At 64.1% G+C, this 13,541-nt stretch overlaps 1 protein-coding gene across 3 annotated transcripts in view; it reads right to left on the bottom strand.

Moving 5' to 3' along the window:
• The window catches only part of MROH1 (maestro heat like repeat family member 1), a 41,538-nt gene that overhangs the window by 24,316 nt on the left and 3,681 nt on the right, over positions 1-13,541 (bottom strand). For 2 of the 3 annotated variants that reach the window (XM_038174674.2, XM_038174678.2), the window contains exons 6-22: positions 13,288-13,386; positions 9,645-9,796; positions 9,403-9,543; positions 9,018-9,110; positions 7,974-8,052; positions 6,780-6,893; positions 6,433-6,506; positions 5,806-5,925; positions 5,548-5,658; positions 4,985-5,129; positions 4,816-4,856; positions 4,155-4,296; positions 3,816-3,868; positions 3,182-3,289; positions 2,642-2,761; positions 1,185-1,307; positions 63-209 (exon numbers count right to left, since the gene is read on the bottom strand). In XM_038174674.2, the coding sequence (XP_038030602.2) occupies positions 63-209; positions 1,185-1,307; positions 2,642-2,761; positions 3,182-3,289; positions 3,816-3,868; positions 4,155-4,296; positions 4,816-4,856; positions 4,985-5,129; positions 5,548-5,658; positions 5,806-5,925; positions 6,433-6,506; positions 6,780-6,893; positions 7,974-8,052; positions 9,018-9,110; positions 9,403-9,543; positions 9,645-9,796; positions 13,288-13,386 (1,862 nt within the window). The remainder of the gene's footprint in view (positions 1-62; positions 210-1,184; positions 1,308-2,641; positions 2,762-3,181; positions 3,290-3,815; positions 3,869-4,154; positions 4,297-4,815; positions 4,857-4,984; positions 5,130-5,547; positions 5,659-5,805; positions 5,926-6,432; positions 6,507-6,779; positions 6,894-7,973; positions 8,053-9,017; positions 9,111-9,402; positions 9,544-9,644; positions 9,797-13,287; positions 13,387-13,541) is intronic. The other variant, XM_038174676.2, reaches the window with a different exon arrangement.

Below are 13,541 nucleotides of genomic sequence, written 5' to 3'. Positions count from 1 at the left end.
CCCAGAGCAGCCCGCCTGCCCCAGCCCTCTCCGGGGAGCACGGGGGCATCCCGAGGGCTTACCTTGGTGTTAAAGTACTGGAAGATGTTCTTCAGGATGTCTGCTTCGATCCGGGACAGCACCAGCTCCTTGGGCGCGTGGACAGCCACGAAGCCGTAGCACAGGATCAGGGTGCTCTTTATTTTCTCCACCTCGTTGTCACTGCGGTCCTGTCACAGCAGATGAGCGAGTTTATTGCTGGGGGGCCCAGGGCCGGCTCCTGGGGGCTCTGCCCGTCAGCTGAAGGTACCCCTGGAAGCCAGGGCCCCCCCTTTCAGTGGTTTTTCTGCTCCCCACCCTGCTGCTGGTGGTGGCCGTGCCTCCCAGAGCCCCGCTGGAGCATCAGGTGTGCGCACTGCGCTCACAGCACGTCGCCGCCCGAGGCACGAGGCCCCATTTGCCATCCAGCATTAATCACTGCAGCCCTGCAGGGCAGGCACTCGCACCCCATACTGGCCAGGTTATTTTGGGAACCTGCTGTTAAGCTGCCGTGCTAGGAAACCGCACTCACCGCCCCATTAACCACCGCAGCCAAAAGGCTTCACGCCCCCCGTCCCCACGGAGCCCGCAGCAGCCTCCCTCTGCTCCAGGAGCAGGGCTCTGGCTGCCGGGCTCTGGCCACGTTTCTGCCAAGGGCCAAGGTCTCCTCCGTGCCCACGCGGTGCTAATCCCACCCCTCGAGCACCCAGGCTGAGAATCTGGGAATTAAAACAGCCTCCGGGACAGAAAGTCGGAGGAAAGGCTCAGTGCTTCCATCGATGCTCCCATCCCTGGGGGAGCGCACGGCTGCAGGAGCCCTGCAGGATCGCTGCCCACCACCAGCAGCCCCACACGGCACCAGGGTACCCTGACGGATTCAGCAGCCAAGCTGCAGCCCACCCGAGCCCACCCAGCGAGCCAGCAGCCTCCCCGCGACCCGAGCCTGCAGGAGCACGGAGCTGAGAGCTCGGAGCCAGAGCCAAGCAGCCCCAGTGCCAAGAGCCCTCTCCGGAGGGGCAGAGGGCATCCCAGCCCCGTGCCGAGCACACCGAGGCAGGGAATTAACTCCTCTCCAGAGCACAGCTCCAGCAGGCGCTGCATCTGAAGCAGCCTGCGCATCCCCTTCACTGCAGGCTGTCCCGGGGGGGCCACTTTGGCTCCCTTACCTTGAAGATGCTGAACAGTCCCACAGATTTCTTGAAGACATCAGACCTAACAAAATCCTCCAGCTTGGCCAGGGTTTCCTCCAGGTGATTTATTGCACATATCCCAAAGCAGGAAGCGAGTCCCTGGAGGAAGCGGAGAAAACACATTAGCAGAAAGCTATTAATTCCCTGGCCCCAACTGACACTTGAAAAGAGCCCGATTATTGGTTTAATTCCAAACATCTGAGCCGTGCCCAGCTGAGCACAGCCCTGGCAGCCAGCGCTCCCCTCTCCCGGGGCAGGGACACCTCTCCGGGGGCCGTGGGGCCGGTGATGCTGGGTGACCCAGCTGGGATGCGGCTCCAGGAGCTTCTGCAGGGGCAGGAGATGCGGCACGCTCCAGCGGGCACACACGGCAGCTCCGTGGGATGCAGGAGCCCGGTCAGGAGCTGGGAGCGGGGCTCAGCAGGTCCTGCCTCTCTGCCACGGCCTCCAGGAGGTCTGGCAAGCTGGGCCGAAACTCCATAAACAGTTTATTCAAGAGCAGCCCTCGGCAGAGCTGTGTAACCTGGAGGGAAGCCAGGCACCATTAGCTCGTGTTTGCGCTGCTCTTGGAGGCAGCTGCGTGGCGGGGCCGCGCTCAGCGCTGCGAGCTCCAGCAGGGCAGTGCCACGCGGTGGTCCTGGTGGTCCCGGTGGTCCCGGCTGAGCGTGGTGGGACCCCGGCTGGGGAGCACAAGGAGCTGGAAGGAGCATGGGGACGGCCAGCACTACAGGGCTACAGCAGCAGGACAGCCACAGAGCCGTGCCCAGAGCATTCAGGCTGAGCTGAGCTGAGGAAATGCTGCAGGTCACGCGCAGGCAGGGGACCGAGCTGGAGCCTGCCCAGGACAGGCAGAGCAGCAGTGACAGCAGTGACAGCAGCACGCCTGCAGTGAGTGTAGGGGCAAGGAGGGACAGGGATGTCACCGGATTGCCCCTCGGTAGCCAAAAGCTGCTGCAGCCTTGGCCACTTGGAGCAGCTCCCAAGGGGGGGAGGCCCTGCTGCAGCCCCCGGCTCTTGGGCTGGAGCCCGGAGCAGGCAGAGCTGGGTCCCTCCCCTGCAGAGCGGTGGGGACGGATTGAGAAACAAGGAGCAAGAGCTCCACCAGAGGGGCCCCGCTGGGTTTGCACACCCAGACAGGGCTGTTCTGACTCCTAATTAACCAGCTGCTGACAGAGAAGGGCGCGCAGCCCCTCTGGCCCCATGCGAGCCGGGCCAGCACCTCCTGGCATCTCCTGGGGTGCAGGTTTAGCTCCCCAAACCAAGGAGGCAGCAGGAGCCAAAAATCCCTTCTGGCAGCAGGCAGCTGCAGGCTGCTTCCCCCCATTTCTCTGCCCATTTCTGCAGGAGCTGCGGCCGTGCCCTGCAGCCACCCCCAGGCGGGGGGACCCGAGAGCTCGGCGCGGTGGCTGCGCCCCCGGCACAACTCCTCTCACCTCCCTTTCTGCCTCCTCGTGGTATCTGGCCGTTTCCAGGAGCTCCTGGAGCTGCTTTTGCACCAGGTCCTTGCTCACACACGCCCCGAGCGTCGTCCCGATGCATTTGTAGAGGAAGTTCTGGAGGAGCAAGAGGCAGTTACAGACCACGAAGCCCCTGGAGGGGGACCGAGATCGGTCCCACCAAGGCTCCTCCTCGTGCCCTCGGTGCAGGGCAGAGCTCGGCCACACGGAGCTGGGACAGCGGGTGACACCGGGGGGCACCGGGACAGACGTCCCCTCACAGAGCAGTGCCCAGCCCAAGGGAGAACCCCCCCAAATGTGCGCCCAGCCGGGCATCAGAACGAGCCCCCAACAGCAGAAGGCACAGAACTGGAGACAAACTGAGGACAAGGTTTGGTTCCAAGCCCACCCAGCTGCTCGCTGACCTCCCCTTAGGCACCAGCGAGGTGCCAGCACCACGATGCTCTGGGGACACCGCGTGCCAAACCAGCCCCGGTGAGGACCATCCCTGCCGGCCCCTCGTGGCCCTGCAGTCACCTTCTCCAGCGGGAAGCCGTTGTAGCAGTTGAGCTGCCTGCACATCTCCGTGACGAAGTGACAAATCCACGTGTTGTCCGAAACAGCCGCCAGGGTCTCCTGCAGGAGCTGCGGGCGAAGGCGCCGTCAGCCGCAGGCACCGGAGGGGCAAGGGCAGGGCAGCGACACCGGGGGTCTGTGCTGGAGGTGCCCCCACCCCAGAAACGTGCCCTTCTCCCCCCAGCCACATCTCCCCCAAGAACTGTGCCCAGGTCACGCTGCCGCCTTGCAAGGAGCGGGACGAGCCGTGCCCGGGTTTAATTGCTTCTCCGTGCCCTATTTTTGAGGCTCTCCAATTAAGCGGGGAGACACACCTGGGACCGGTGTTCTCTGACCCACCAGCAAGCCTGGAAGCTCATTTTTAGCTTTCCCTGCAGAACTGCAAGGCACACCCCGCTAACCTGCATCTCTGCTCCTGAAGGGATGGGACCCGACAGCGGGTGCCAGCCCCACCACCACGAGGACAAACACCCAAACACCCGCCTGCCCCCCGGCCGCTGCTGTGCCACGCACGCAGCCTGGGCAGGCTCAGGGGGCACGGGGCTGGCTCCAAGCCACCCTCCCAGCGCCCCCATTGCAGCACAGAAACCCTTACCAGCAGCAGCTTCTCTTCCCACTCCTTCTGGCACAGGCACTTCTCTGTGTTCTCTAGGAGGAAAAGCACGTTTTTGCCCTCATTTCTCCCCCTCGCTGAGCGCCACACAGCAGGGCACAGGCTCTGCCCGTGCCGCGGGAACCCCACAGCCACTTCTGCCCTGCCACAACGGGGCTCACAACCCGAAACAGGGACTCGTAGCAGGAATTAGTGGCACCAGGGTGATGAACAACCCTATTAAAATAGGGAGCACTACTTCAAGGAGCTGCAGTACGCCGAGTCCCACGGCACGGGGGCAGCACCCCGCTCCTCTCCTGGCTGGCAGCAGCCCCCTCCTACCTTCGATGTGCTCCACCAGGGCAGGGACCCTCTTGCTCCAGAGCTGCTCCAGCGCAGGGTGGACGCTGTACTGCAGCACGTGCAGCAGGCGCAGGGCAGCCGCCCCCCGGCAGTCTCCTGCGTAGGGCTGGGAGGATACGACCTGGGGGGTTTTGGGGAGAACAAAGCGTTGGTGCAAATAATGTCAGGGTGCGAGGCAGGTAGCAGGAAATCAAACGCAGGAATGGGACACTGGAAAGGGATTGAGCTCTACAGCTCAATGAAACCACAGCTTTCTCCTTTTGCTCCAGCTGTCGGTAAGTGGAAGGTTCTCAGGGGAGAGCCTCTCTCCAAACCCTGCACCCCTCTGTGGGTGAAGGGAAGAAAACATTTCTCACTCCTCCAGGGGCTGAGGAGTTCTCCAGAGCCCTGTGAGAGCAGCATGAGATGCGCTGCAACACGCCCTGCTCCTGGGCTGTGCTGTCCAAGGGGAGCCTGAGATGTCACAGCCTGGGGACAGGGCTGCACCAAACCCTATAGGACGTGGGTCTGGACACCTCTCCCCGCAGCATCCGCCTGCCTCTTTGCAGGGGACCAGCTCCTTCCCTTCACCATGAGGGTGGGCACCCTCCTGGACGTGCCCCCAAGGAAAGTGGGTGCGCTCTGCCTGCAAGCCACTCACCAGCAGCCGTGTCGTCAGAGCGTAGGGCGAAGGCAGATTTCCTACAAGAAAAAAGGAAAAAAGCATCAGAAGGCATCTCCCACCGAATGCCCACAGCAGCCTGGCACCTCTCCCGCGTGCAGACGTGCCCCAAGCGTGCAGGGGCAGAGGGGGTGAGGCTGGGACCCACCGTTCAGGTCATATCGGATGAGGTTGGCGTTTTCCCCCTCCTCTTGCTTCTTCATGGCCAGGTACATGAGGCTCTTGCAGAGGGGAGTCAGGGCGTTGGTGAACTGGATTGGGGTCACAAACTCCAGGAGGTACGGCCACAGCACCTGCAGGGGGGAGCACGGCACTGCTGGAGCGGGGCACCCACAGGGAGCCCGGGGTCTGGAGGGAGAGGAACTGGGAACACCGGGGCCAAGCCCCTGGTGCTGGGGGGCAAAACCTGAATCCCTTTGGGCACTGCTCTCCTCCGGGCAGGGAGAGAGGCGAGTGCTCAGCTCTGGCCCTAGAGGAGCCCGTGGGGCACCCCCTCCGAGCACAGCTTTCTGGGGGCAGCCTCCCTGCCCAAATCTCTGCCCCGCATCCAGCAGGGAGGGGACGGTGGCAGCAGCTCCTGCAGCGTTATGGGGCTGTGACAGCCCACCCTGGCAGGCAGAGGGGGCATCCCATACATCATACGGGCTGTGCAGGATGGCACAGGGCTCTCCAAGGACCACCCCAGTGGTGGAGACGCCCGTGCACACTCACGTTGTTCATCCGGTCCACGGTGGTGCTGAGCAGGAAGAGGGTGTTGACGCTGATGCTCTGCACGCTGTCGCTTGTCAAGTCATCAGCATCCAGCGGCTGCTTTTTGGGCTGCTGGGAGAGAGGGGGAAGGCACAGGTCAGCACAGACACTGCTCAGAGCCACTTGGCAAGCACATCTCTCAGCCCCACAAGATGTTTTGCCAGGCAAACCCAGAATCCTGCTGGTTCCAGCCTGCCCGGCACCCCGCGGGACCCTTACCGCCTCCGAGGGCAGCGCGCACTGGCGCACCAGGTACTCCATCATTGCCTCGCCACCAGGCTGCTCCAGGTAGCCGTGGTGAGCCATGGCACTGATCACCTGCACCACGGCACGCTTCACCTGCAGGGGTACGGGAGGAGAGAGGCTGCGGCGGGGGCTCTGCCTGCTGCAGGGTGCCCACCACAGCCGCCCTGCGCTTTCCTCCCACCGGCAGCAGGGAACGTGGCCACAGCCCCCGAGCCTGCAGCTCTCCACGGGGACAGGAGCCTCATGCCATGCTGTGAGTGGTCCCAAAGCAAAATTTGGGCTTGGAGCACCCCGTGGCCACAGGGGCTGCGTCACCAGCAGCTGGGCGCTGGGTTTGGTTCCCCCGGGTGCTCCAGGGCAGCGCTGTCCCCAGCAGAAAGGGAGCCCCGTGGCTCAGATGCGCTCTCGGCACGGGGCAGACAGAAAGCCAGTTGTGACATGCTCCCCGTTTACTGGGAGGGCACGCACTGGGCACGCTGTCAGACCTGCTGAAAACCCGGCCAGGGGATGGGTGAGCAAGAGGAGGCAGCTGGGGACGGCCGGGCAGGGCCCTGGGAACACCTCAGCCCCGAGGCACACGCGGAGGAGCAGACTGCTCACCTTGTCATTGCTGTCCTGCAGGGGGAGTTTCATCGACGAAAGAATAAAGGGCTTTTTAATCTCCATTTGGGAGGCTGCAAAAAGAAGAGAAGAGTCTCTGAGGCTGGTGCTGCCGAGAACGCAGCCCCTGGTGCCCAGCATCCATCCCCCTGCCCCTTCCCAGCCGGCCGGGCCATCAGGATGGCATCATCCTCATCCTCCCCCTCCTCCTCCTCCTCCTCCTCCCCACCCCTGCAGCCAGGGACAGGCTCATCTGCCCCCTGCTCATCAGTTTGCAGCCAGGGAACTGGGCAGTGGGCAGGAGGAAGGGCCCAGCTCCGCACCCCTCTGCCCCCTGCAGCACTCACGGGCGCTGTTGATGATCTGCCTCATGATGAGCAGCGTCCCCACGCGCGTCCTCTCGTTGCTGCTCTCCAGCTTCGGGAGGAGGAAGGCCAGCACGCGGTCAGGGAAGGAGCAGGCTGCAGGACACAGCGGCTGTCACAGGCGTGCTGCACCCCAGGGTGGCACAGCCGGGGGATTTGGGGTGCAGCACCACACCCCGAGCAGCGCCCTGCCCTGCACCCCGATGTGCCATGGGGGCTGCATGCCTGCTGCACCAAGCCCTGTGCTATTCAGAAAGCACCAGGGCTGCTGTCCCAGCTGGTTGGGGTCCTGGGGAAGCAGCCGTGCCACCCCATAAATGCCCTATAAACGGCCCAGCCTGCTCTTCACCCCCAGACTTTGTGCTCTCGGGTGCCTCCGGCACCGTGCCTGCGCTCTCTGGCACGCTGCAGGAGTTTAATTTATGCTTCCAACAAGTGCTGCCCCGCCTGTCAAAACATTTTGATCGTTAAAAATAAAACCAGTCTGCAGCTGCCGGAATTGGAGCAACGCTCGTGGGCTTTGGAGCGGCGCGGCTGGGGAAGGAAGGGCTCGGGGACGGGGCAAGCTGCGGATCTTAGCTCTGGGGACGTTTTGGCGAGCTGGGGGCAGCTCCAGCCACGGAGCTCCGTGCCCAGGAGGGAACAAGCTGTGTTGTGTTGTGTTCTGTGTGATGCTGCTGTCACGAAGGGCAGCACCAAGGAGGACAGAGGAGCATCAAACTGCCTCTACTGCCCCTCGGCTCTGACCCACAGGCATGGCACGCTGCTGAAGGGGCCCTGACAGAGCTCAAGAGGTTCTAAAGGAAGGGCTGAAACTGAACCAGGCTCTTTGGAAAGGTCCCTGCAAGGGGCTAGGGCAGCAGCGAGCTCCAGAGGGAGCTGAGCTGGCCCCGTGTGCCTCCTAAAAGAGCTCCAGCGAGCCGTGCGCTCTGGACACACGGAGCTTCTGTCCCCTGCAAGCCCGATGCCAGGGGCTGCAGTCAGGACAGGAACCAGCACCCCTCTGCCTTCCATCTCCCTGCGTGGCCACGCAGCATCCAGCAACACCCCCAGGCCCTGCCGAGACCAGGGGGAACACAACCAAAACCCTTGGAGAGGAGCAGGGCACGGGCAGCACACCCGCACCTCCCAGAGGGGCAGCAGGCGTTGGGACGGGCGCGCTGCACCAGCCCTTACCGAGGACAGTGAAGCAGCGGAGAACCTCGGTGTGGTTTTTAACAGTCAGGGGCACGAACGGGTCGGCAGGAGCACAGATCTGTGGGAGAAAAAGCCGTGTCAGGGACGTCACAGGGCGGGCTGCAGACCCGTGCTGGGCACTGGGATGAGCAGAGGTGGCTGTGGGAACACCCCACGGCACAGGAGCGCAGCGCGGAGCTCTCCGCGTGCTGAGCGCCAGCTCGGGTGTGCTCAGAGGGGGCCAAGCCCCCCCGAGAGGTGCTTGGGAACTCGATGTCCTCTGCTATTTAAAGGTGTCCCCCTGCCCAGCTGGCCGCTGCCTCTGCAGCTCCTCCAGAAGGAGCCGACCTGTCTGGGGGCTATCAAAGCACTGCAGGCACCCGGTGCCGCGAGGCCAGCACACGTCTGCTTGCTCTGGTCTGCCAAAAGGACGCTTCGGGCTGCAGCTGAGCCAAAAATGCTTTGCTGAGGCCAACCACGTCCAAAAACCCAGAGCCCCCCCCCTGCAGCCACCGAGGAGCAGCTCCTGCAAACGGCACCGCACGGGCACCACCCTGCACCACCTCCAACACGCACCTTGCAGGGACAGCCTCTCCCTGCTGGACACTTCCATGGTTCAAAGTCAGTTAAACATTAAAAAAAAAAAAGCTCTGCTTTGCTTCAAGCCCTGGAAGTGATCCTAAGAGCCTGGTGACAGGCTCAGCAGCCTGAGAAGAGGTCCCCGCGTGCTGCCAGCGCCTGGTTTGTTCACCCGCAGCGAGCTGTTTGAAAGGTCAGCCAGTCCCCAGAGATTTGTTTTCCCTCTTCTCGTGACCACACAGCCAGAGCTGACCCTCAGAGGGACCCCGGCTGTCCATGTCACACCAGCACGGCCAGCACCCGAGCTTGGGGGCTGCCAGCAACGCCGGCTGCTGCTCGGAGAGGCAGAGGCAGGAGCAGGACAAGGGCTGGGTGAGCCTCGCACCCCATCACCAAGCACAGCACCAGCACAACCCCGCTCCAGGGGCTTCCCAATCCCACCCCCCAGCCCCAGGGAACCCCTACCTGGGGGTGCAGGGTGCCCAGCAGCGCGTCCAGCTGCACGTCCAGGCTGCGGCTGCCGATGTTGACGGAAGCTTCCAGGATCTGGCAGAGGCTCTGCACAGCGAGACACCGGGCTGCAGTCAGTGGTGGGGCAGGGGGAGGACGGCAGGAGGTGGGGGGCCACAAGCCGTGCCAGCACACGCAGCCCAAGGGCAGGGAGCGGTGGCGAGAGCGGCGATCCCCAGCCCACCGCGGTGGGCAACGTCGGGCATTTCCCCCGGGGCACGGTGTGGGAGCCCCCCAGGAGCTGCCCCTGCCCTGGTGCTGTTGCAGGGGACCAGGGAGATGCAGAACCAGGGTCAGGGACGGGGCCTGGGCAGCAGCTCCGTGCCCCCCAGCTCCTCACCTTGGATATGTAGAAGGCCTCCGCGTGCTTCTTGTAGAGGGCGAGGATGCCCGGGATGAGCTTGGGGAGCTGCTCCTCCAGCTTCTCGCTGGGCATCAGGTGGCTCATGGGTCCCATGGCCTCCACCACCGCCAGTCTGAGCTGTGGGGGGACACCAAGTGTTAATTAGCGTGGCCTGAATCCCAAATTTCCAGGCTGCCAAGGCACGGCCCCACTGTGCCCTCCCCACCCCACGGCCGTACCTTGGCCTCCCGGTGCTGCAGCCAGCTGTTGAAGAGCACCTCGTAGGCGCTGAAGATCTCGTTGGAGAAGGTGTCCTTCCTCACCGTGGGGTCCGGGGCCTTGTCCAAGTTCGCCAAGTACTCCTGGATGCTTTCACTGAAGTGCTGCAGGGCTACAAGGCAGCTCGTGGTTAGGTTTCCCATGCGCACAGGGCGGTGTTTGGTTTGGCCCCCACAGGAGGCAGATGGCCGGGTGCTGTGGGGCCGAGCAGCCTCTCAAGGGACAGCACGGGGACCCCGGACAGCCTGCAGGCTTCCCGAGAGGCATCCTGGCTACCAGGGAAGCTGGCTAAGAGCCACGGGCTGCTTTCTGCTCCCTCCAACCACAGGAGCCTGGACGTGCCGTGCGCGCTGCTCCTGCGTGCCGGTTCCTGAGCAGCCCGAGCAGCCCGGGGCAGCCCAGCACGCCCTGCCCAACTCGTCCCTCCAGCCCCCGGAGTGTGTCAGTGCAGGTTTTTTTCCTCCTTGCTGATCCAGCAGCAGTCACAGCGTGGCCCTGCAAAGCCTCCTGCCTCCAGCCAGGCTCTCCGGATGGAGCCCGCTGACTGAAGGGGCTGCCCACCTTCCATCTCCCCCCCCTGGGGGAAGCTGTTTGAGTCCCCCCCCAGCTTTACAGGGCTCCCCAGCAGCTGGGGGATCCCTGGGGGCTGGAAACACCCCGAGTGAGTTTCACTCTGGGAATTATCCCGCAGCCAAGCGCTGGGTGCTTTGGAGAAGGACCAGGCCCAGGCTGGAGGCACCTCGGGGGCTCCTTTTGCCCGACCCTGCCCAGCAGGGCCCCCACGGCCACGTCCCAAATCTCCTCGTCCCCTCTCCTGCTGGAGGACGGATCCTGCGGGGGGTCCCAAACCCTGCACCGGGGCAGCTCCTGCCCCACGGGACACCCACGGGACACCCACGGGACCGAGGCTCCCCCAGCCACGGCCTCACCTCCTGCATGTGCTGGGCGAGGAAGCAGCCTCGTGACTCGCGGCCTCGAGGTCTCCTGCGGTGAGATTGCGACAGGGCAGAGGGCTGGGGGGAGCGGGCAGGCGGCCACAAACCCCAGCGGGACCGGGCCGAGGGGCGCAGGGCCCTAAAAGCACAGGAACGGCTGCCCCCAGCCCGACCCCAGCCCCCATTGATGCAGGACCCCCGTGCTCAGCCGAACCTCGTGCCCGCAGGATGGCAGCGGCCACCCCAGGACGCAGGGGACAGCGCAGCCCCCGGGGGGGACAAATAACTCGTGGGCACATCACACGCTCGGCGTGCCCACGCCAGCGCTCCCCGAGGATCCCACAGGAGGAAGAGGAGACGAGGAGGCTCCCGAGAGCAGAGCCAGGCCCCTGCCCACACCATGACCGAGCTCCATGCTCACGGGACACGGGGGCACACGCAGCCCCCCCCGGCAGCCCCCAGCCCCCTCTTTGTTGATGTTTTTTCAGCCGGAGGCGCTGAGTCACGCCGTGACCTCGTATCGTGACCACAAGGCTTCCTCCAGCAGCCTCCCCACCCTCCCTGCGGCTCAGCCACCCGAGGAACAAACACTGCGGGCAGCGACCCTCCCTGCTGCGAGGGGCCGGCACCTCTCCGGCCTTATCGGGGGCCAGAAGCCCCCCAAAGCCTCCCCACAAGCCAGGAGGATGAGGAGGGCTGGGGGACACCCCCGCGGTGCAGGGTCTGAGGCTGCTGCAGGACTCGGGGTTTGGGCTGCTCCTTGGGCAGGGGACCCGAATTCGCACCCATCCTCACCTGGGAAGGGACCGGGAACACCCCCGGCTCTCCCCCAGCACCTTTCTGGAGCAGGGAAAGGAATTTAGCCCCCCCTTTCTAGACCCCACTTACACTTGGTCTTATTGCATGTGTCAAAACATCCTCATTTCGGTTAATCTCTCCTAAAGCATCTACAAGACGTTTGCCAGGACAAAACCACGTGTTTCTACCCAAAACCCTCACCCTGCCCCAGCCCCAGCCGATTCCTGCAGCACAGCACTGGGAGGATCACGTCCCTGCACCCACCTCCCCGCCCCTGCCATCGGCACAAATCGGGCTCCAGACCCATCCTTCCCTCTGTGCACCCCTGGCCCCATCCCTCCGCGGTGTTTTGGAGAATTTGGGAATTTTGGGAGACCGGCTGAGGGGTTTTAGTGCTTCCCAGGGGCAAAGCCAGCAGGCTGGGGGGGCAGCGATGAGGCTGCTGCAGGAGGACCCCCACACGTCTCTGAGGTACCCCAAAAGGACGGGGACCCCAGAACCCCCCAGGCAGCCCATCCCGGGGCTCGGCCACACAAAAGGAATTCCTCCTGGGTCTGACCCCCCCTGCCCCAGCACAACTCGAGGTCATTGCCTTGTGCCCTATCACTTATCACCCGTGATAAGAGCCCGGCGCCCTCCTCCCTGCAGCCTCCTTTCGGGGGGCTCTGGGGGGCGATGAGGTCTCCCCTCCGGGCCAGGCTCCAGCTCCTGCACCCCAACCCGAAACCCCCCTGAACCACTCCGGTACACCTGGAGCAGTCACCGAGATGGCCCGGCCTCAATTTGGGCTCTCTGAGCACGCAGGAGCAGTTTGGGAGTCGCCTTTTCTTGCCTGGATCTAAACAAAGCCGAAGGAGAGCTCTGAAGGTCGAAGCGCTCCGACTTTTTGGGTAACCTCTAACTCAGGGAACCGGCCCAGACAGAGCTCTCCGTGCTCTGAGCACCGCCGTGTGTCCCTCCCCGCAGCTCCCAGCCCCACATTTATCCCCCAACACCCAGAAGCACACCGGCATTCCCGGGCTGGGACATGCGCTATCAGCGAGATAAGCGCCGCGCTCCTGCATCCCCCGCAGCAGCCGTGGGAGCAGCGCTCCTCCAGGCCCCTTGCAGCGCTGCCTGGCCATGGAGAGAAACCTGCGAGTCCCCAGGATCACCCCCCCGTTGCCATTATAAGGTTATAAGGTTGAGATTTCATTCATTTCATGCCCAGATTCCTGCAGCCAAGCTGCCGGGGGGCCTCGCACCGCCCTGCCCTGGGGACGGCTCAGGCACAAGTGACTCAACCAGGAGCCTCCTGCGATGCTCCAGCAGCTCCAGGTGGAGTTGGGCCAGCTCTCCAAGGACCAAGGGACAGCCAAAGGGGCTCTTTATCGGCCCTGGATGTCCTGGTGCCTCTGGGTCCTGTCCTGCCACACAAGCAGCAGCCCTCGACAAGCCCAGGGCTGGAGGAGGGCTCCAGGAGAGGAGCCCGTGACCCCCCCGCAGCCCACCACGAAGCATCCCCGTCCTCAAGGTGCTTCGGGGAATGACAGGAGTGACCTGAGCAGGAGCTGGCCAGGCACATCGGGGTCCCTTCAGCTGGGGCTAACACACCCTGCTGCGGGTGGCCGGGGCTGTGGCTCTAACACAAAGGGCACCTCTGCTCACGGGGCGGTGAAATGGGGACCATGGGGAGCAGAGGAGTGCAGGAGAAGTTCTGCTGGACCCCGGTGACCTGGAGCTGACGGCTCCTGGAGCTGCCCAGAGCCCTGCTCCCCCTTCAGGAACACCCCACCCTGCCCAGCCCCTGGTCACAGCCCCTCCTTTTCCAGCCAAGGTAAAAAAAGTCTCCCCTGACACACCTAAAATCAAACGCGCAGGGGAAGCTTACCGTAGCAGAAGACCGACTTCATGTGGTCCTGTTTTGCCATCCCCAGCATGGGCAGCATGGTCCCGAGGATGGAGTTGAGGAAGGGCACCATCCCGAACACTGCGGGGAGGAGGAAGGAGCCCTGCAGCAGCCACAGCACCGTGCGGGTACCGGGGCTGCGGGGCACGGCCAGCCCCTCGCTGCCAGCCACAGGGCCCCCTCTGGGATGGGACTTCTGTGAGGAGCGGGGACGTAGCCCCAAGTGCCCCCCCCTG

The sequence above is a fragment of the Anas platyrhynchos genome, chromosome 2 (genome assembly GCF_047663525.1).
Source record: "Anas platyrhynchos isolate ZD024472 breed Pekin duck chromosome 2, IASCAAS_PekinDuck_T2T, whole genome shotgun sequence".
Taxonomy (NCBI): domain Eukaryota; kingdom Metazoa; phylum Chordata; class Aves; order Anseriformes; family Anatidae; genus Anas; species Anas platyrhynchos.
Note: the sequence above shows the minus strand (reverse complement) of the source record. Positions and strands in the feature narration are given on the sequence as shown.